The 23,339-nt window shown below is 41.4% G+C and overlaps 1 protein-coding gene across 1 annotated transcript in view; it reads right to left on the reverse strand.

Moving 5' to 3' along the window:
- The window catches only part of su(f) (cleavage stimulation factor subunit su(f)), a 76,147-nt gene extending 59,285 nt beyond the window's left edge, over nucleotides 1–16,862 (reverse strand). The window contains exon 1 of the mRNA XM_067095789.1: nucleotides 16,677–16,862. Coding sequence (XP_066951890.1) covers nucleotides 16,677–16,691 — 15 coding nt within the window. The 5' untranslated portion in view covers nucleotides 16,692–16,862. The remainder of the gene's footprint in view (nucleotides 1–16,676) is intronic.
- Between the last annotated feature and the right edge of the window lie 6,477 nt (nucleotides 16,863–23,339).

A 23,339-nucleotide genomic window follows, 5' to 3' on the forward strand; every position in this document is an offset into this window, starting at 1 on the left:
CCTATTGTTTGTAAACATCTATAATAATTTAAGATTACTATATAAGTAAGTCCTGATAGGTCCATTACCAGAAAACTGAGTTACACACAATTTATAACCACCCAGTCTCACTACACTGCAAAATTTTGAGGTACCATGCATTAGCAGCAAAGGGGTAAACTTTCTAAGCCTGAAAAAATCTTTAGAAAAAAGAATGGTTGACTAAAGGTGTGCTGCCAATAAAAAAAACCTGTAGACGTGTCACTGAAAACCATCTCATTTGATATGATAGAAATGAGTGCAAATTGGGAGCTGCAAAGGCTACTGCCTCGCGGCTACAGACGCTTCAGCCACTGGACTGACAACGCACCTTTAGAATGCAGAGACAAAATGAGAGCCTTTACCACCGTATAGCAAGCACTTCTTAAGCACTCCCAATATTAGCTGCAAAACACTTACTGCAACCTCAGAAGGTTCCTACAAATACCTGGGAATCAGATTTTCAGTTCAACTTGCTTATTTACCACCTTTATTATTTGGTTTCTTCCCTTTAAAAAAAAAAGTTTCTAGTGTGTTGTCTCCTAAGATTAGTAGATTCTATAGTTCTATGTCGACGTAGTACCTTTGTGGATGAGGGCAAGCTTACAATAGAGTGCCTGTTCCAAAGAATTTATTAATTTATTTTTTCTTTTTTTAATAAGTGAGATCTCTTCTTTCTGTAGTTCCCTTTACCTCCTCTTACTTCTTCCTAATGAACACCATATTCTTTGGAAGCTTGAATTTCAAGTCAATAGCCCCCTTGCGCTTGCTTCATATGAATAGGGTTCATCTTCTGAACAATAATAAAAAAATAAAAACAATAATAAATAACAATAACAATAATACAAGTATATACTGTATCAAATATTCACTACACACTGATCAGAATGACTGTGGTGAATTAAGATGAGTGCATGGCACACCCTGTGCAACAGAACCTCCTCAGCTTCTAAGTTCTGTTATGTCATTACTATAATAGTATGCACTGAAACCAAACAGCATTCAACATATGCATGAAACCCATAGAATTCTATATATCTATGAATCAAAGAGGCCCTCGTTCCAAATCTACCAAAACACACGAACAGGAAACCTTTGCACTTTAACTCCACCACCATCCTAGAACTGGAGTCAGGTGCTCAAAACCTCAACCTAATCTGTATAACCACCCAGCAAAGACTGCTCGGATATCATCTTCACTAACCTCACCTACGGAATTGTCTACCTCACTGAACTAAAACGATTAACCCATACACACATTTAAGAATAAGTTCTAGAAGATCATGGATATCCTAACTAATGAGACAAGATATGGCACCTTATAAACAATCCTAAAAATATTTTCCAACAATTTCTTTCAATAACTGCAATTACTAGTACTTAAGTGCAAAGGGAAGGGTGCGGACAATGTAATTCACCACCCCTACTGAACTGGAACCAATAATATATATCTTTTTAGAATTTTATTTTTAGAAACCTCACTTTATGTTTAGTCACAAAACTTTTTTCTTTTTTGACTAAGGCTTTATGACAAGGAATACTACTTCATTATTATGAAAACACAGAAAATGCAATGATAATTTTAATAGTAATGCTTTTTGCTGTTTTAGAATAAGCAGCCAAATCCATAATACGCTGCGTTACATTATTGGGTTCAACAATCCCAATGATATAGTACTTTTACAGCAGCTGATAGTTTTTGATATGCTTCAAATGATTATCATTTTTATCTAGTGTGCTTTGTTAACTCATTGCCTCATCCCTACATCTATCAATTTTAAAGCTGAACTGTGACAAATACAAAGTGGTACTCTTTTAATGAAAAGATGTACCTTCATATATACCACAACATATACTTTTACAACACACCTGGTCATGTTGGGAGGGTAATCTCCCAATAATTACTATCTTTCAGAATAAGAACCAAATTCATATGGAACAAGCCCACAGGGGCCACTGACTTGAGATTCAAGCTTCCAAAGAATATGGTGTTCATAAATTATAGCATTTATACAGTATTCATTTATACATCATACCCAAAAACATTCCTATAGTCAGGTGTTAGGCCTTTAGGTACTATCAGAGTGGTGGGTTAACTAACCGTTAACCCTTAAACGCCTGTTGGACGTAGCAAACGCCGACTAAAATTGTCTGTTGAATGCCGAGTGGACGTAGCAAACGCCGACTACAAAAAATTTCAACCTTCAGTCAACTTTGACTCAACCGAAATGGTCAAAAAACGCAATTGTAAGCTAAAACTCTTACATTCTAGTAATATTCAATCATGTACCTTCATTTTGCAACAAATTGGAAGTCTCTAGCACAATATTTCGATTTATGGTGAATTTTGAAAAACTTTTTTCTTACGCCCGCGCGTAACTCGGCCAAGAAAATTTCATAAATTCTTTCGTCATTTTGTCGTAATTTTTTGCACTGTTCTATATTAGCTGTTACATAAAGTTTTATATATGAAAATGTGCGCAATTTCGTTTACAATACAAAAGAAAATAACTCATGGTTGTAGCTTTTATCAGTTTTGAAATATTTTCATATAAATCACGATAACTGCCAAAATTTCAACCTTCGTCAAATTTGACTCGACCAAATGGTCAAAAAACGCAATTGTAAGCTAAAACTCTTACATTCTAGTAATATTCAATCATTTACCTTCAATTTGCAACCAATTGGAAGTCTCTAGCACAATATTTTATTTATGGTGAATTTTTAAAAACATTTTCCTTACGTCCGCGCCAGAAATTCTTTCACACGCCGTCATAATGTTTGCACTGTTTTATATTAGTCGTTACATAAAGTTTTATATATGGAAATGTGCGCAATTTCATGTAGAATACAACAGAAAATAACTCATGGTTGTATCTTTTATCAGTTTTGAAATATTTTCATATAAATCACGATAACTGCCAAAATTTCAAGCTCAATCAACTTTAACTCGACCGAAAATGGTCAAAAACGCAATTATAAGCTAAAACTCTTACATTCTAGTAATATTCAATCATGTACTTTCATTTTGCAACAAACTGGAAGTCTCTAGCACAATATTTCGATTTATGGTGAATTTCTGAAAAAATTTTTTCCCTTACGCTCTGCGCTGTACGTAACTCGCCGAACATCTCAGAAATTCTTTTCGCCATGTTGTCATAATGTTTGCATCGCTTTACATTAGTCGTTACATAAACTTTTATATATGAAAATGTGTGCAATTTCATGTAGAATACAACAGAAATTAGCTCATGGTTGTAGCTTTTATCAGTTTTGAAATATTTTCACATAAATCACGATAACTGCTAAAATTTCAACCTTCAGTCAACTTTAACTCACCGAAATGGTCAAAAACGCAATTGTAAGCTAAAACTCTTACATTCTAGTAATATTCAATCGTATACCTTCATTTTGCAATAAATTGGAAGTCTCTAGCACAATATTTCGATTTATGGTGAATTTTTTAAAAAACATTTTCCTTACGCCTGCGCTGCAACTCGCCAACATCTCAGAAATTCTTTTGTCTCGTTGTCGTAATATTTGCACCGTTTTATATTAGTCGTTACATAAAGTTTTATATATGAAAATGTGCGCAATTTCATTTACAATACAACAAAAAAATAACTCATGGTTGTAGCTTTTATCAGTTTTGAAATATTTTCATATAAATCACGATAAATAGAAAAATTCGACTTTCGGTCAACTTTAACTCGACCGAAATGGTTTAAAACTGCAATTGTAAGCTAAAACACTTACAGTCTAGTAATATTCAATCAATTAGCTTCATTTTTCAACAAACGGGAAGTCTCTAGCACAATATTTCGATTTATGGTGAATTTAAAAAAAAAAAAATTTTTTTACGTCCGCACGTTACGAATTCATGCATCATTTTGTGATAATATTTTCTGTGTTGCTTTGATCGTTTTAAAATTTGTTATATACCAAAATCATCGCAATTTAGTGTACAATACAACTAAAAAAATTAAGTCATTAGCTTTAACCGCTTTGCTTACAGCGATTTGTATACAATTATATACGAGTTTTTTTTTTCGCTGTCATATATTCCAATATTTATATATGATAATGATATTTTTTTATTTCTGATGGTTGCATACTAAACTTCAGGCAATGACAAAAAATGAGCCAAAATGAACTCTTAATCTTAAAAACGGTTGCTGTGATTTTTTGAAAAAAATTTTTCTGCTTCGCGCTTAACTCACCGAACGCACGCATACGGGAGACGTTTTTGTAAATAGGGCTTCAAGTTAAAGGGTTAACAGCATTTGGTTGATAAGGGCAATGAATCCTCCCATCACCCACTGAGTGACCCAACTGCTATTACACAAAGCTGGGAATGTATTAAAGGTTACACTTGGGTTTTCTACTAAATGGAAGGCAAAGTCATCAAAATTTAAAAAAAACTTATAACTTCCATGAACTGTATCAAGGGTAAGTGGTAAAATTTTACCTTGACAGAGTCTCATAACCATGAGAATGTTGTTTTAGAGCTTAAATTGTCCTTTGAAAACTGTTAAGAGACAGTTTGTCTTTACAAGAGAGTTAGACACAAGGTCGAAAGTGAGTGAGTTTTATTCCACTTGTTTCCCTAACCCTAATCCAAAATGATATTTTTATGATAAAATAAAGTTTTGTACATACTTACCCGGCAGATATATACTTAGTCTCCGACGTTCCCGACAGAAATTCAAATTTCGCGGCACACGCGACAGGTAGGTCAGGTGATCTACCATACCCGCCGCTGGGTGGCGAGAATAGGAACCATTCCCGTTTTCATGTCAGATTTTCTCTTCCACCTGTCTCCTGAGGGGAGGCTGGGGGGACATTATCGTATATATCTGCCGGGTAAGTATGTACAAAACTTTATTTTATCATAAAAATATCATTTTTGTACATGCAACTTACCCGTCAGATATATACTTAGCTGATTGGCACCCTTGGAGGAGGGCAAGAGACAGCTAAAAACTAAAAACGGAAAACAACATATGTTGTAGGAATAAACAAAAACCATGGTTCTTACCTGATTGGGCAGAAGACTTCATGGATACTGTCTATGAGTCTGCATGCCTCAAGAGCTTCAGCGAGGAAGTGACCTAAGACTGACAGCCCTTCTGGATCATATCAATGGGGAAAAACCCACTTACATGACAGAGCCTGTTATGGATCGTGTCAATGGGGATTAACCCACTTACAAGACAGAGCCCTCTACCTGAATCATATCAATGGGGCTATCCTCTTACATGACAGAGCTAGGTAATAAAAATACAAGGAGCTAACAACCAAAACCGACCACCTGACCAAGCCTAACCTTGTTAGTAATACGAGATGAAAAAGAGAGAGAGACCTTCAACACTCTTTTTCAACCGACCATAAAAACACAACAAACAATTAAAAATAACACTAGATTAAATAGGATTAGCTTCAGCTCCTTGACCCAGCACCGAATCCGCGGATACGTAAGCTCCTAGAGAGAAGCACTTCTCATATGTCACACGAACATCTCTCAAATAATGAGAAGCAAACACTGAGTTACATCTCCAGTATGTAGAGTCCACAATAGACTGGAGGGACCAAGACTTGTGGAAAGCCAGAGAAGTAGCTATGGCTCTCACCTCATGAGCATTAACTCTTAGGAGCTGAAAATGTTCTTCTTGCATGAAAGATGAGCCTCTTTGATAATATCCTTAATGAAGAAAGCCTGGGCATTCTTGGAAATTGCTCTTGAAGGATCCTTGACCGAGCACCAAAGACTTTCGGTGTTACCTCTGAGCTGTTTCTTTCTCTCCAAATAATGTCTAAGACTTCTTACTGGACAGAGTGTGTGTTCTAGCTCCTGTCCTGAAAGATCGGAGAGTCCTTTGACCTCAAAACTCCTAGGCCAAGGTTTTGAAGGGTTCTCGTTCTTTGCTAAGAAGAGAGGCTGAAAGGAGCAGATTGCAGAGTCCTTCTTAAAGCCTACGGAACCTTCCAAAGCTTGTAATTGCTCACTCTTTTTGGCAGAAGCAAGAGCAAAAGAAACAGCGATTTTCTGGTTAAATCCCTGAAAGAGGCAGATCGAGGAGGCTCAAACTTGTTCGACATTAGGAATTTTAGGACCACGTCCAAATTCCAGCTGGGAGGTCTAGGGGATTTATTTTTAGAAGTTTCAAAAGACCTTATAAGGTCGTGAAGGTCTTTATTATCCGAGAGTTCAGACCTCTGTGTCTAAAGACTGAAGACAGCATGCTCCTATACCCCCTTTATGGTGGAAACCGCCAGGTTACACTGCTCCCTTAGGTAGAGAAGGAAATCCGCAATCTCCATTACAGAGGTACTGGAAGAGGACACTTTCTTAGATCGGCACCATCTCCTAAAGACTTCCCACTTCGACTGGTAGAGGCGCAAGGTAGAAGATCTTCTGGCTCTGGCGATAGCCCTCGCAGCCTTGAGCGAAAATCCCTTCGCTCTAACCAGTCCTTCGACAGTCTGAAGGCAGTTAGGTTTAGAGCGGGAAGGTTCTTGTGATATCTGTCGAAGTGGGGCTGTTTGAGAAGATCGCTCCTGAGAGGGAGCGACCTGGGAAAGTCTATCATCCATTCCAGTACCTCTGTGAACCAGTCCCTGGATGGCCAAAAGGGAGCGATCAGGGTGAGCTTGGTGCCCTTTGACGAAATGAACTTCCTTATTACTTCCCCTATTATCTTGAACGGGGGAAAAGCGTAGCCGTCTAGACCGTCCCAATCTAGGAGAAGGCCGTCTATTGCTACTGCTCTGGGGTCCGAGATTGGGGAGCAGTAGTTCTCCAACCTCTTGTTCCAATGGGTTGCGAAGAGGTCTATATGAGGTCTCCCCCACAGGAACCACAGCCTTTACTTAAAACCTCCTGATGAAGGGACCATTCCGTGGGAAGAACTTGGTCTTTCCTGCTGAGCAGATCCGCTCTCACATTCCTTTCTCCTGAACAAATCTGGTGAGGAGAACGATGTTTCTCTCCCCGCCCACAACAGAAGGTTCCTTGCTGCAATGTACAGGAGAAGGAATGTGTCCCTCCTTGCTTCCTGATATAAGCCAGGGCTGTGGTGTTGTCGGAATTGACTAGAACTACTGATCCCTTGACCAGAAGTTCGAATCTGGCAAGAGCTAGATGAATGGCTACCAGTTCTTTCATGTTGATGTGCCAGGCCCCTCTGATCCGTGTCCCAGGTGCCTGACACTTCTTCCGAGCCTAGTGTCGCTCCCAACCCGACTCTGACGGCGCCTGAGAACAACACTAGGCGAGGCTCGGCGGTTGTAGAGGAATTCCTAGACCCAGCTTCTTTGGGTCTAACCACCAACGGAGATGTTCCTTTACTTGAAATGAGATGGAAGGAATCCTGCAAGTCTTGGGACTTCCGATCCCAAGATTCTTTCAGGAAGAACTGAAGAGGTCTGAGGTGAAGCCTTCCTAGAGAAACGAACTGTTCCAGCGAGGAAATGGTCCCCAGCAGACTCATCCATTCCTCACAACAACTGTCTTTCTCTAGAAAGTCTGTCACCTTTGAAGGCAGCGCTCCCTTCTTTCCAGGGAGGGAACGCTCGAAACCCCGAGAATCCATCCGAATCCCCAGGTAGACAATTTCCTGCTGAGGAATCATCTGAGACTTCTCGAGGTTTACAAGAAGTCCTAGTGACTGGACCAAGTTTAAAGTCCGAGAAAGGTCCTCCAGACAACGGTTCTTCGAATTGGACCGAATTAGCCAGTCGTCGAGATACAAGGAAATCCTCACCCCCTCCAAGTGCAACCAGTGAGCTACATTCCTGAGAATGGTCGTGAACACTTGGGGAGCTGTGGAAAGTCCGAAGCACAGAGCCCTGAACTGAAAGGTTCTGCCGTCTACCATGAACCTTAGGAACTTCCTGGAGGAGGGATGGATGGGAACGTGGAAGTAAGCATCCTGAAGGTCCAGGGACACCATCCAATCTCCTTGACGAAGAGACGACAGAACTGAAGACGTCGTCTCCATAGAGAACTTCTTCTTTACGACGAATGAGTTCAGGGAGCTCACGTCCAAGACCGGTCTCCACCCTCCCGAGGATTTTGGCACAAGAAAAAGACGGTTGTAAAATCCCGGGGAGTGAAGATCTTGCACCGGTTCTATGGCAGCCTTTTCTAGCATTTGTTCGACGGCTAGCAGAAGGGCTTGCCTCCGCACAGGATCCTTGTATCTCGCCGATAACTCCCTCGGAGTTGTTGTCAAGGGAGGTTTCAAAAGAAGGGAATGAGGTACCCCTTCCTCAAAACAGAGGGGACCATTCGTCCGCCCCTTCTGTGCCCAGGCTTCAGCAAACTTTAGAAGTCTGGCACCTACTGGAGTCTGGAGGACTTGATTTTCACTTGGACTTCCTGGAAGGGAGTCCTGAAGGCCTGATCTTCTCTCAGGTCTACGCCTCCTAATAGACCTGGATCCACGAAAGGGCTCCTGAAAGGGGTCTTCTCCTTCTTTGCAAGAGGAGCAGCAGGTCTCATCCTCTTCGACGACTGAGCCAGCAGATCCTGAGAAGCCTTCTCAGATAAAGAACGAGAGATCTCCTTCACAGTCTCTTGTGGGAAAAGATGGCTAGACAAAGGGGCGTACAAGAGGGAAGACCTCTGGGATAGGAGAGACCGATTTGGAGAGGAAAGCGCTGAATACTGACCTCTTCTTAAGCAGGCCAGTGCCGAACAGGGAAGCGATCTCCATCGAGCCGTCCTTCACAGCCTTGTCCAAGCAAGACAAAACACTGCTGAGGTCCTCCATACTGACTGAATCCTCTTCAAGACTTCTCTTGGCTAAGGCCCCTAGAGACCAGTCCATGAAGTTGAAAACTTCCAGCACGCTGAAAAGGCCCTTGAGGAAATGGTCCAGTTCACAAAGTCCCCAAGAAGCCTTGGCCGACTTAAGGGAGAGTCTTCTGGAAGAATCCACCAGCGAAGAAAAAAATCTGAGCCAGCAGAAGAGGGAGAGCTAACCCCATCGGCTCCCTAGTCTCGTACCACATTCCCGCTCTTCCCAGAAAGCCTAGAGGGAGGCAAGGAGAAGACAGTCTTGCCTGCATCCTTCTTTGAAGAAAGCCACTCCCAAACCTTTAAACTTTCTTCATGGAGATCGTAGGACGCATCTTCACTAAAGAGGAAGATTTCGATGCCTTGGTGCTCGAGAGCATTGAACCAGGAGAAGGAGGAGAAGCAGGCTTGAGGGAATCTCCATACTCCTGGAACCAGAAGAGCTGTCAACCTCTTGTAATCGGAAATGGTGATGTCCTTAGGGGATTCGTCCTCCGATAACGCCTCCAGGCCAGAAGGAGGAGGAGAACGCGTCTAAGTAGAAGGGCATTTATCAGAAGAAGAGCGCCTAGAAGGAGAAGAGCCTTTGTCCACTGGAGAACGATGATCTGGAGAGAAGCGCCTGCAAGCTGACTGGCGCCTGACAGAAGAAGAAGCTCGAACAGAAGAGGAGCCCTTGCTGGGAGAGGGGCGCCTAACAGACGAAAGGGAGGCTGGAGAGGAACTTCTACGAAGCGAAGAACGAGCAGAGCGTTTGACTGTGGAGAAAGTATCTCCAACAGGAGAAGACCGACGACGACGATGGCGCGAGCGCCTGGGTGGAGAGGCGCTATTCGGAGACGAAGAGCGCCGAGGAGAGAAGCGCCTACCAGGAGAGGAGCGCCTACCAGGAGAGGAGCGCCTACCAGGAGAAGAGCGCCTAACAGGAGAGGAGCGCCTACAAGGAGAGGAGCGCCTACCAGGAGAGGAGAGCCTGGACGGAGAGGAGCGCCTGCAAGGAGAGGAGCGCCTACCAGGAGAGGAGAGCCTGGAAGGAGAGGAGCGCCTGCTGCTGGAGGGGCGCTTAACAGGAGAAGAACGCTTCACAGAAGACGACTTGCTGGGAGAAGAGAGTCTCTTGGAGGACTTGATCGGAAGAGAGGCATCCTTCCGACGAGAGGAGCTCTTTGATAAAGAGCCAGCAAGAGCAGCGAGTTGAGCCTGGAGGCCTACCAGGATCTGCTTGGTGGACTCCTGAACACCAGAAGAAGAGGAGGAAGATCTTCGAGTTCTCTTCTTAGAAACAGGAGAGCCTTCAGGGAAGCGCTCAGGGCTAGAGTCCAATGCGTCTCCTCTAGGAGCCTTCCAAGTCCTCTTCAAAGGACGCGACTCCTCAGCCGAACTCCAACCACGTTTAGGAGACGAAGAAGCAGAAGATGAGAAACACTTCTTTAAGATCCCTTTTCTACGGCGATCTAAGGCAGCCTGGGACGCGTCAACAGGCGCTGCCGAAGGGACGCCTGACCGTTGGGAGCGCTCTTCATCCCCCTTGCGGCTGTCGACATTCCTCCTCCACTGGGTCTGGGAGTTTGGAAGAGGTCTAGGCCTAGGAGCAATGCGGAGCCGGTCAGACGCCCCTCCACTACACTGGGGACACTACACAAATCACTATCACTTCTCACTTTCTTTTCTTCCATAGCGCGCATCTGCAATTGCATCTTGCGGATCGTAGCCTTCATAGCAGCCATCTCCGACGACGAATCCACAGGTTCGACGAAGGGTGAAGGAGCTGAAACAACTGGAGTGATAGGAGAATCTGGAAGAGTGTTAGGTTCTAAATCTACCTCCTTGAAAGAGACCTACTAGCGCTTCTAGAAAGAAGCCTTCCTAACTCTGTCCTTCTCAAACTTGCGTACATAAGAGTTCAACGCCTTCCATTCCAGTTCAGTGAGATTCTCACATTCAACACACGTGTTCTCAAAAGAGCATTCATTCTCCCTACACCTCGAACACACAGAATGAGGATCTACCAAGCTTTCGGTAGTCTCACCTTACAATCAGACCTAACACACACACGAAACACAGGTGCAACACTCTGATCAGACATTCTTAAGAAAATACCAAAGCCAAAATCAAAAAACAGTCCACAAAAGCGTATGCCAAGCCAAAGATCCAATACGTCACCAAAGGTCAGTCCAAAATAATCCTCAGCAAGCGAAAAATGAAAGTCTAAAGCAGAAGGAACCAACAACAGATGTTGCCGGAACCAGCGACAGAGAAAATCTGACATGAAAACGGGAATGGTTCCTATTCCCGCCACCCAGCGGCGGGTATGGTAGATCACCTGACCTACCTGTCGCGTGTGCCGCGAAATTTGAATTTCTGTCGGGAACGTCGGAGACTAAGTATATATCTGACGGGTAAGTTGCATGTACAAAAATAGGGTTTCAGGCACTTCTAAATATTAGTCTTGTCAATGCCTTACTAACCTAACACCTTCATTCTGCAGCAGGCTATTGTTGCAATCCCTAAATCACACTTAACCCAGCACCAGACAGGTGTGCTGCAAAAAGGAATAGAATATAAATTGAAGACAAAGGCCAAAGTTAGTTTATCAAATCATTTACAGCACTGAAAGGGAAATTGAGAGTAAAGAAGGTTTTAAAGGGGTAACGGAGGAAAACCTTGCAATTGCACTAAAAATCAATTGTTAGTGAGAGGGTTAAAGTAAGAAAGTAAGACGGAAGAAAAAGAATATGAACAGAGGTACAATAAAAAGAATGAAGGGGTTTGGCTATGGTCACTGGAAAGGATGCTGCAAAGAAACCTAAGTAATGCCTACAGTGCAACGCATGAGATGCACTGACAGTACTAACCCCCCTACGGAGGTCCAATTTCTAGGCATCAACTGGCGTATAGAGGTTTGAGAAAAATCCCTTGATATGGTTGATACTCAAGACAATGAAGTCCCAATGGGATTACAACTAGGCCCTGGCTTACTTTTAAGTACAGGCAGTCCCCAGGTAAAGGTTTTTGTCCTGCACCACGATGTAAACCGAAAAACCGCAACCTAGGGGTTTCCCAACCAAGACATGGTTGAAAATCATAAGAAAATCTAACTTTTAATTCTTTGGGTGTCTTGAAAACGACTTAACCTGCATTCTGACTGAGCTTTCCATAAAAAACTTAACACTTTTACCATTCTGTCGTTTTGGAGCCATATTCAATTTCCAGTCTTCCGTTGTACTGATGACGTAAACCCGGAACATGCGGTGTAACCCGGGAAATAATTTTTGACAAATATACATGAAGAGTGAGGTAACCTCAGAATGATGTAAGCTGAGTCCAACGTAACCCAGGGACTGTCTGTGCTTGCAACAGGAAGCCTAAAGGTCACCTGCTGGCTGCCTGGTCATTTTTGGGCATCAGGCAGGCACCCAGTTCATAATGATGCGGAGCTAAAATCAGTTCTGACGTCAGGCCTCAGAATGTCATCACCTACAAATCAGCCGATGCCCAGCCAAGGAATATGACATGTGCCTCACGCCAGGCACTGACTGGTTGATTTCTTAACCTAGCAGGCCGTGTTACTTGTTGGGGGACAGGGACCCCAGTGAAGGAAACTCCACTTTTTACAAAAAGCTTCTCTATAACACTGCACATGCGCGATAGCATTCCAGGATGGCCAGCATACAACTTAAATAGGTTTAATTTAATCGAAAATAACTGACAAAAATAACTAAACAATAAATTAATAGGCAACCACAGAGCTCTTGCTTAGTTCTACCATAGCTGTAAACCCATCAGGGCCTTTTTGGGGTACCTAGGCTTAAACACAGGCCTACAGAAGAGTTGTCACACTAAAACAAGCAAGACGTTCGTAAAAGCAAATAAAAAGTATCATTCAACCAGCCTGCATTGTAACCTAACCTTCCCAACCCCAACGGCCCTCTAAACTCCCCCCAAAAACGACACCGTACATAGGGCTAGTAAAACATATCAGAATTATGCATTTTATTTAAGAGGCCTATTCTGTGTAGCTGTAGGCCTTTACCATTAATACAAATGTTGTTTCATAAATTCTAAAATTAGTTATTTCCTAATTTATGATAGTAACCATGTCTTAAATGATAAACCTAAGTTTGGGGTAAACAATTGTAACAAGGGCCATGGCCAACCATAGGCCAGGTGGCAGTTAACCTTCGCTGTCAACCTGTAGGTAAACCCTGCATTCCTTTTACTTCAAAGAACTTCAAATGTGGAGGGTGAGGGCAAGGCGACCTAAGTAAGGTTAAGATGGTGAGATTTGGTGAGGTCAGACCCTGGCACTCTGGGAACAATTAGGTTTGTGACCCAGTAAGAACATTACAGGCCAGTCATGTCCGAACGTACGATTAACCCATAAGGCAGAAGTAACCAGTTGAATGGAGCCTAGTATGCAGATTGTCGGTTCAATCTTTCAATATTTCTCATATAGGTACATTAAGCTAACCTAACTGATGTGTCCCCCTTGAATTAGTCTTTTGTATGTAGAGTGGCAAGACTGTCACTCGGTAATACAGAATGTTTCTTTGTGTCCGTTCCCCAACCCAAAAAACCCGGTTTCCCAACAAGGTCTCCCCCTTACCATTAGCTGTGACTGCTGCATATTCATTTACTGTACATTTATGAAAACAACGCCAAACGCAGCAGCATTTAATAAATTTTTACGCCCAAAGACGTCAAAATACACTTTTTCTTGTACATTTCAACAACTTTCTATATGGGCTGTGCAGCTGTTGCTCAAGTTATACCCAGAACAAAACCAGAAGGCCGCGGCAGTCGTCTTCAGTTTTACCGGAACTGATTTCAACTGGTGTTAAAATGAACCGGGTGCCCCCCCGACGCCCAAAACTGACCTAGCAACCAGCAGGTGACCTATATACAGATGAAAATAAATTTTGGACATAGCCTAGGCTTGCCAGACCTAGGGCTTAACTGTGGTATTTCTACAAGAGCTCCATTCGGATGTTACCTGTGGTAATTGATTTTTCCTATACTTTTTTGTCACTGATGAAGGTGGTGGTTTGTTTATTATCGGTCAATTATTATTAACCTGCAACATGGTTGGGGACCCTTTGAGAATGCGTTTTGTTTCAGTTAATCATGATGTTGAAAGACCGACTGCATTGCATCCCTACACTTACAGTTTCGGCCAAATTCGGATATCTAATATTTTTTAAATGCTATCCTGATTTTTGTCATGATTCATACGAAATCAATTAACAAGCGATCTTCCGCAAATTAAGCTGGCTTTCTAGATATTTGCCAGCAAGAATATTGTGCCATGTTGATTCCGTTGGACACGCCTGCAGTGGGTGTTCTCTGTCTTACTTTGAGGCTATTGGTCGTTTCATGGAAATTACAATGGAACTCCACAGGTTGTGAATACCTTGCTGCGTGAACATTTAGTACTACCATCTATTTAAGGTAAGTGAAGTGGTTAACAAAAGGGTAACATTGCAGTAACGGCCGTGAATTTCACCAAAACTGTAACTGGACGTTAAGGGTAAAATTTCGTTCCCTGTAACCCTGTGGCTAAAGCGGGGAGCAGCGAATATTACCGCTTGCCAGAACATACAGCTTGCAACAATCATTTAAAATGTGAATAAGCCACGAAGCGGCGTTGCACCACCTGAAACTGAGAGGGTACCTTTGGCGGCCATGTATCTCAAAATCTAATCGCTTATGGAAGAAATAAAGGTCAGATTCGTTGAAAGTACACTATTTATGCTAGGGAAAATGTAATTTTTATGTCGGAAATGTGGATTTGACCCCCCTGTAAATTTACCCTGCATTGTTGTTGTTATGGAATGGTTCCATGAATGCGCAAGCCATTAGGGAGCCTATGTTCAAGATGGGATTGGCTTAGGAATCCTATTATAAAGCATAAACTATACTAACTCTGACGAATGGAGGTAACCTAGTAGGCCGTGTTACTGAGTCAGGTCAGTGAAGGAAACCCCAATTTTAAAAAGCTTCCCTATAACACTGCACATGCGTGACAGCATTCCAGGATGGACAGCGCCTGTCTGGGTAACGGAATTAAATCTTTTATAAATAGCCAAAATACTGTAGGAAGAGTCAACTTCCAAAGTAATACCCATGACAGAGCTCCTCGCTAGTTCTACTCTAGCTGTAAACCGATCGGGGCCTAATTGTGACTGAGGTAGGGGCCTACAGAAGTTGTGCACTTTACTTCAACAAGCAAGATGCCTCCTTAAAACCACATCAAAGTCATCATTCAAGAAGTCTGCATCGACACCCAACCTTCCCACACCTCAGGCCTTCTAGACTCTGGGCAAAAAATTCTGCTTTTTTCTGTATGTAGGCCAAGTAAAACATTGTGTGCACCTCTAGCCCTATTCTGCAGTAGCCTAGCCCTATGGCTGTTTAGCTAAGTGGTCTGTTCCGTCAATTATAAAACCAGTTATTTCCTCATTTACACCAACTGTATAGTTCTGAGGGTAGGACTAGGAAACAGCTCTGCATGGGGTATTACTTTGGAAATTGATTCTTTCCTGCCTATTTTGGTGTGCCAAGCAAGAATTTACAGTAAACCCCCCTGCAAATAGCTAAAACCCCCTCTAAAAACCACTTAGAACTGCATACTTTGATGGTTCAAACAAAAAAAAAAATCTTAAAATGCTTATACCTGAGTATTTTAATAGTTTTATCACAAAAAGTGCAATTAGTCATGAAATTGTGAAAATACAGTAAATAGTGAATATTTTTAGTGAAAAATACCATACAAATGGGATAATTTTTCTTGTAATGTATAATATATAATACATTCCACAGAGAAACCCACAAAATAGGTGAGTCCAGAATCTTGAGACCGCGTAATCACGGGGGATTACTGTAATTGTGCTTTGATTTTATGAGGTACATATCCATGTTGGTAGGGTAAAACTTTAGTTACACGGCCTGATTTCCACCAGCCTTCTGACCTGACAGGTTCCTCATACAAATAGACATAAGGTAACCTTTCCTATAATGCTAGATCCTGACCTAACCAGATCTTATCTACATTAACACAGGGGGGCGACCGTCCCAATAAGGACGTAACGGGTCCAGGTCAGTGACTGGCGGGAATCAAGTAGTATTATCGACTGTGATTACCCAGTAATTAACCTTAGAAGTTGCATGCTGGCCACCCTGGAATGGTAGAGCGCATGCGCAGTGTCACAGGGGGAGCTTTTTTTTTCTTGAGTTTCCTTTTGCCGGGGGCCTGGTCCCAATGACTAAGTAACACAGCCTGCAAGGTAGTAGTATTAAAGCCTGCTAGGTTAGGGCTTGATTGGTTAATATAATTTATTTTACAATGGGTTTCCCTAGCCGATCCCTTCTTGAAACACATGGCTCCGGTTAATGACTGAAGCAAGCATGCATCGGAACCATTCCATAACAACAACAAAGCGGTCCGGTCCTTCTCCCAAAAACCCGAATTTTAATGTGGTCCCCAACCATGTTGATAGCTGTGAGGTTCATAATCGGCGGATAATGACGAGAAGTTAATAATAAACAAACACCTCCTCCTTCAAAAGCAGCAATAAAAGTATATAGGAAAAATCAATTCCCAAGTAAATAATTCCTTCGGAGGTCTTACGTAGAAACACCATTAGTTATTTCCAAATCTACGGCATTAACCACGTCCTAAAAGATAAACCTAGTGGTAAACCATTTTTAGTGACTGGCATAAGGACCACGACCAACCAAGGGCCAGGCAGGCGGCAGTTATAACCTACGCCGTCAACCTGTAGCAGTGTAGGTAAACCGGGGCATTCCCTTTGCTTCCAAAATGTCTACCCTCCCCCTCAGTGGAATTATATCTATTTACCGGAGTTTCTTCCATTGTGAGGTTTTGTTTCCCTTTCAGTCCTCGAGGTCTGGTATAACTTGTGCGGGGTGGCTTCTTCTCCTACACAAACAAACAAAACAATAACGACGACGAAATGCCGATGCCGTCTGGGACGTCTCTCACTGACGTAGGAGGATGTCTTGGGATGGGGGAGGAATGGTCACTGAGGGGATATACTAGATTATCGTACATCTAAAGGGACGAGTTCTTGTACTTGGAAATGATCACACACGTAATACTCTGTTTTCTTTTCTATGGCTGTTAGGGTCGGTTTCAGTGTACTGTAGGTGTAGAGATTAGGTTCATCACGTCCGTTAATATTATGACTTTCTGGTGTTTGTGGTGCATAAGGCATCGTACCTCCGAAGAGGAGTGATATTGTACTTCTAAAGTTGATCACGCAACTGCGTTTATGGAGCGAGCACTTAAGACCAGGACAAGGGCAGAGGGAATCCTACCGTCTTTTTTTTTTTTTTTTTTTTTTTTTTTAGAAATGAGGATTTTCCTCCGAAGGGCTGGACAAGAATAGCTTCTTGAGGCTATCTTCATTCCTAAGAAGGAACAGTCGACTGAGTCCTTTGATTCCAAAGGGCAGGAGTGCGCGATTCATCTCATGGCAAGGGGTCCTTCCATCTGACTGTGCTTGATCATTTACTAGATTTAATTGCAAAGTTGCCACTGGTTGTGGTGGTCTCTTCTTCGTGTGTGACTGCGTGGCGCGCGCGTGTATCGGTGTCTGTGTGTGTGTTCCAATAATGTTAGGGGGTTGAAAAAAAGGGCAGAGATAATTGTAAGAACAATGCAGACGAATCAGTTTAAATGAACGGCATTCGATGTGAATGAAAAACATGCAAAACAGAAAATCAATTGCGTAGGAAATAATCGGGACAAAATTAATCAGAGAAGAGAAGGCGAAGGAAAATGAAGAGATCATCCAAACAATCTAAAGTGTGAATGAGAAAAAACAATGAATGATCTCATTTTTTCTTTTACCAGGTCAAGCAGGAAATTAGACGGGGTTCCCATGATTAAATGGACGAAGGTCAAAGGAACTCAAATAATCTTCTTCAATGGGTCGGGTAATGATTATAATTGTTATTAAATTGCTTACAAGAGCTTAACCACACTAATCATTGTTAAATGCTATGAATGATAAATCAATAATCATTATGTCTGATATAATGTGTGACGTCATTGCAAGATCAGCTACGCATTGTTATAAACAAACAGAAAATAGAAGGTTAACTATCAAATAACCAGCTAATTCTGCCAAGTATAAACTTCCCCTGCTTCATACAATCTCACTTGAGGGCTCTCAGCTGAGAATAGATCTAGATATCTGACTAATTGCCAGCATGACAAAGATATTCTAGAAGAAGAGCCTTCACCTAGGGACATAGCAAACTGGAAGAAATTAAATCTCTTCGTTCTGCAGAGCCGGTCTTCTAGATTATTCCAATAGATTCCTGGTGGTGGGAATCTGCAAGAATGATCTAGAAATCCGACCATTTGCCCGCATGACAAATGTCTTCTAGAAGATGAGCCTTCATCAAAGAGCACAGCATACTAGAAGAAACAATCTCTTCGCTCTGCAGAGCCAGTCTTCTAGATTATTCCAACAGATTCCTGGTGGTGGGAATCTGCAAGAATAATCTAGAAACCGACCAATTGCCCACATGACAAATGTCTTCTAGAAGATGAGCCTTCATCAAAGAGCACAGCATACTAGAAGAAACAATCTATTCGCTCTGCAGAAAGCGGTCTTCTAGATTATTCCAACAGATTCCTGGTGGTGGGAATCTGCAAGAATAAGAGAGAGAGAGAGAATCTAGAAACTTTTGACCAATTGCCCACATGACAAATGTCTTCTAGAAGATGAGCCTTCATCAAGGAGCATAGCATACTAGAAGAGACAATGTCTTCACTTCTGCAGAGTATCATCTTCTAGATAATTCCAATAGATTCCTGGTGGTGGGAATCTGCAAGAATAATCTAGAAATCTGACCATTTGCCCGCATGACAAATGTCTTCTTGAAGAAGAGCCTTCATCAAGGAGCATAGCATACTAGAAGAGACAATCTCTTTGTTCTGCAGAGCCAGTCTTCTAGATAATTCCAATAGATTCCTAGTGGTGGGAATCTGCAAGTGTTATGCAATGAGTTTGAAAGAGAGAGAATAGAGAGAGAGAGAGGGATTATGAGACCAAGAGAGATTAGAGTTTGATAACTGTAGACTAAAACAAGCAATGTCGAGATATGGGAAAGTAAGGAGGAGCTAGGAGGAGCTTAATAAGTGAAAAGGTCAGCAAAATTGACCTGATTTGTCCTTTGCCAAAGTGGGAGTTGGAATTGAACCATTAAGATTAAAGTATGTATCTTCAAGGAGGAGTTTTATTCAACATAGGTCCAGAGCTCATTCTGATCAATTTTTAGATAGAGTTAACTTGAACCCTTTGGGTAAGATCTGTGTCGCTCTCCCTCTCTGACATCAAGAGAAATTTCTAAGTCCAGTGTGGCTGGCCAAAACTATTTAGTGTTATAAGAATAAAACCTAAGAAAGTGCCCAGTGAAAATCCATTACCCACCCCTCTCCTGAAAAAGATAGACAGTGTGAGAAGAATTAATTTACCAAGTTTCCTGCTTCCTAAGTTAACCAGAAGTTATCGGCCCTCGCAGAACATCAATACCAGGTCTTACCAAGTGAAACGTCAACAGACAGAAACGAGTCATTCATACATGGGAACCCATAACGCAACATAAAAAGTGCATATCATAACATAAAAGTGGTGGCAGCTTGGAGGGATTTCTTAAATAGCTCACATTTGAAAAACAATAAATGTTCACGGCCCTAGAGAAATTTACAGAGAGTGAGAGTGACTGCGCGCTAATAACTAACTCTCAAATTAAAAGCGCAAATAATTTCAAGACGGTCTTCAGCAACGAGAAACATAATACAACAGAAGAGAGCAGAAAGGGAAACGAAGCAGAAAGAAATATTCCACGAAAAAACAAATAATCTTTGCGTCGATCGAATGAAAATTGACAGCGGTAAATCCCTGCCTAGTTTGAAGTTTCCGAACGTCCGCATAAGATCAACAAGAAATTCAGTTTAATAATTATATATTACAATAATAAGAACAATAGTAATAATCACGGCATAGAACAGCGGTGATTTTTATAAGAAGTATAACGAAAACAAACAGTGTTGGCGAACGTATGAAAGTCGCTAATATCTACGTCAGTTCAGTGAACCTTTCTATCGTGTACGGACTTAAATACACGAAATTCCCACAATTTTTGGTCGCTAAAAAGGCGACTTAGCGGAAATTAGCCGTAGCAGAGCGGCGACAAACGACGGCGAAGAACGACGGCAACGAAAGATAGTGAAGAAATCGGAACGGCGATACAGTTTGGAAGTCAACGCGTTGATAATCGCCCTCCCGAGAGGAAGTTGCGTCTTCAATCAACAGGAGAAAAGACACTGGTATTTTCCACTGTCGCTAACCACAATTTGGAAGGGATTCCAAATTTTTCTTCGACAAATTCAGCGAGTAACGGACTGGAAGTCGGCCGAGCTGTGCCGATTATCGCTGGAAGACGAAGACATTCGCGCTAATGTGAAATCAGCGCTATCTTCAAGTGCAAGACGACACGAAGCTATTTGAATAGTAATCATTCATTCCTAGTATCGGGGAATTATCAAGAAAATTTTTTATTTTTCTCTGTGAATAATTAATTTTTTTTTGTGTGCGTGAAATTTTTACATAATTATTTTTCCCTGCAGTGTGCAAATAATTTTTTTTAAACATAAATAATTTAAGTAAATTTTTTTTTTGAAGAATAATTATCTGAATAATATTTCCTTATTGTTGTACGAAGGAAATAATTTTTTTTTCATATTTAGTAATTTTTTTTTACGAAATAGAAATTTTCGTTCACTTGGTGATAGAGATAATTCTGTTTAAATTATTCTATCAAATAATAATTTTGTTGTTATACACTTGGCGCAGCATTTTTGCAGTGGAACCCAAACAATTGTCATAAGTCCTAATATCAGACTTTTTCAGATTGTGAGAGAGTCCTATGAAGGAATGAGTTGGGGAAATTGAATTTCTATTGTCAAGTGCAGTCACTAAGAACTCAGCAAACATGCAATTGAAGTAAGTACCTGCTTCTCAAATTTTTTTTTCATTCATTTTTCATTCTTGGAATCATTGAATATTTTATTAGTTAATATGAATGAATCCTTTGATGAAGTAATTTCCCGACTGCAACAGACAAGGGGCGGAGACCAGACTCAATATAACCTAAGGCCTGTACCTGAACGACTTTCTAGACAAATTGATCCTAGTAATACTAGACCCAGACGTTCTCATAGTCAGGGTTCCCCACTTAGTTTACAGACAACTAGTGCGCCTAACACTTCCGTTGTAACCACTAACCCAACAAATTCGACTGTACCTAGAGGCTACAGCATGGCTCAAGCCGCAGTAATCACCCAAGCCACTAGATTTTGTGGAACGGTAGACCCAAGTAATGTAGATAAAAGTAGACTAGAAGAATATAGTGTAAATCGATGGATAGCAGACACAGAAAGCAGAATTTCAGCTGCTGGTATCACAGATGAGAGAAAGAAAATAGATGAAGCACTCCTGTATGTTAGTATGGAACATGGTGATGCACATACAGTTCTTCATTCAGTACTTTTTAGGAAAATTACTCTGTTTAACGAATTCAAGAAACAGTGCTTACAGTTTTGGCAACCAGAAGCACAGAAAGATCCATGGTACAACATAGGAACTTTCCATCATCAGAAATATGAGGGTAATCACTTAGTTTTAGCCACTAGAGTAGAAGAAGCTATAGATAGAGTGACGACAGATATGAAAGATGTAGGAATTGTTATTGGAAGGAAGGATGACTTTGGTGATGATGAAACAGATTTAGCTAGTATATCCAAGGTACTTAGATATATGTCATTAGGGCCAATCTACAATGCTTTGGGTAAGGAAGAAAGAGTAGCTTTAAAGAAGTACTGCGATAGGAAGCCAAATGATGGAATTGTACAAACTTTGATGTACATAGAAAGGAAAGTAAAACAGAATTCATCAAGTAGTAGTGCAGATTTTACGGGAACCGTAGCTAGTGGAAGCCCAAGAAATAATAGCAATCAGTCCAGTAGAAACCAATCAGGCAAGCTAGGTCTAGGCATCAGGGAAACAGAAATTCGTTTGATAGAAACGGTGGGAACAACAACAGGAGATTTAATCAATCAAACAGAAACAATCAAGGTAGGCCGCCAAATAGAGGTAACAATGGGAATACCACTGGAACCAATGGAAGTAACAGTGGAAATAACAGGGCTCCTGGACAGAGGGGAGCTAGTCAAGGCCAAAATTCAGGGAATAATAGACCACAGTCAAACAGGCAGAGACAAAATTGTGGAAATTGTGGTTATTCCAACCATACAACACAGAATTGTAGAAGAAACAAATGGTGTCTCGAATTGCAATAAGACAGGACATTTGATCCAGAACTGTTGGTACAACAGACAGGAAATTCTCAGGGGTCTCAAAATAACCAACAATACTCAGCCTAATAATCAGAATACCTCCCCAGTAACCCAAATCAAGGGGATTCTCAGTGACAATCACAGAGAGCACAGCAGAAAGGTCCATCCTTACAGAAAGAAATAGTGACATTGAATAAGGATGTATCCCAATAGACATTACTCAAAATTACGTCTTTAAGTAATGAAATAGTGTTTTCTGTAAAGAATTTTAATACGTGTCAGGAAGAGTTGCCTATCATACAAGTACACTTAGAAGGTGTACTGAGTTCCATATTGTTGGATACAGGCAGTACTGTAAGTATCATAGATAAAGGCACTTTAACAGAACATATAGGTTGTGAGCTTTCCCAAATGAGAAAAATACCTTATAGGAATGTAAAGGATAGATCGCTAAAAGAAATTCAGGGAAGAGTTTGTGGTGTTGGAAGAGAAATATTTTCCAGCTCAAAATCTATTTTCCTTCCAGGCTATGAAAAGATGTGGAATTATACTAAATTGTAGCAATGGAAGAATAACTATCAAGGAAACTGACAGAGGAAAAGTTTGCTCTCTTGAAGAAGAGGAACAGTTTCAGATAAACTTGATCACTTTACCTGAGACAGCCTCATCTGAAGAAGTAGACATCCAACAGATAGAAATGGAATTTAATGCTAACCCGGGTAGGACAGTGTGTAGAAATTCAATGATAGAAGAAATAGAAGATAGTCAAACTGCTTTTCAAAGCCTAGAAGCCACTCAGGAGGAATTCTCAGATAGCAGGTATGAACCTGAGGACACAAGTGCACAACAAGTAGATACCTCCGAAGAACTTAGTTCTTTGTCCCAACCTGACGATCCTGACACGCTAATAGAATGTAGTCACCTAATAATAGGAGAAGATACGGAAGAGAAGTATCTCAATGAGGTGTTGCTGTTAGGCAACCTGAAAATGACAGAGATAGGTTCTGTGATACCACAAGATGAAAGTTCAGATGCTACTGATGTCTGTTACACTGCTGATGTACAGAATGCAGAAGAAATCTGCTTAGTTAGTACTGCCGATGATAATCTTGTAAAGTTTAATTTAAATAG

This window comes from Macrobrachium rosenbergii, chromosome 52 (genome assembly GCF_040412425.1).
Source record: "Macrobrachium rosenbergii isolate ZJJX-2024 chromosome 52, ASM4041242v1, whole genome shotgun sequence".
NCBI classification, from domain to species: Eukaryota; Metazoa; Arthropoda; class Malacostraca; order Decapoda; family Palaemonidae; genus Macrobrachium; species Macrobrachium rosenbergii.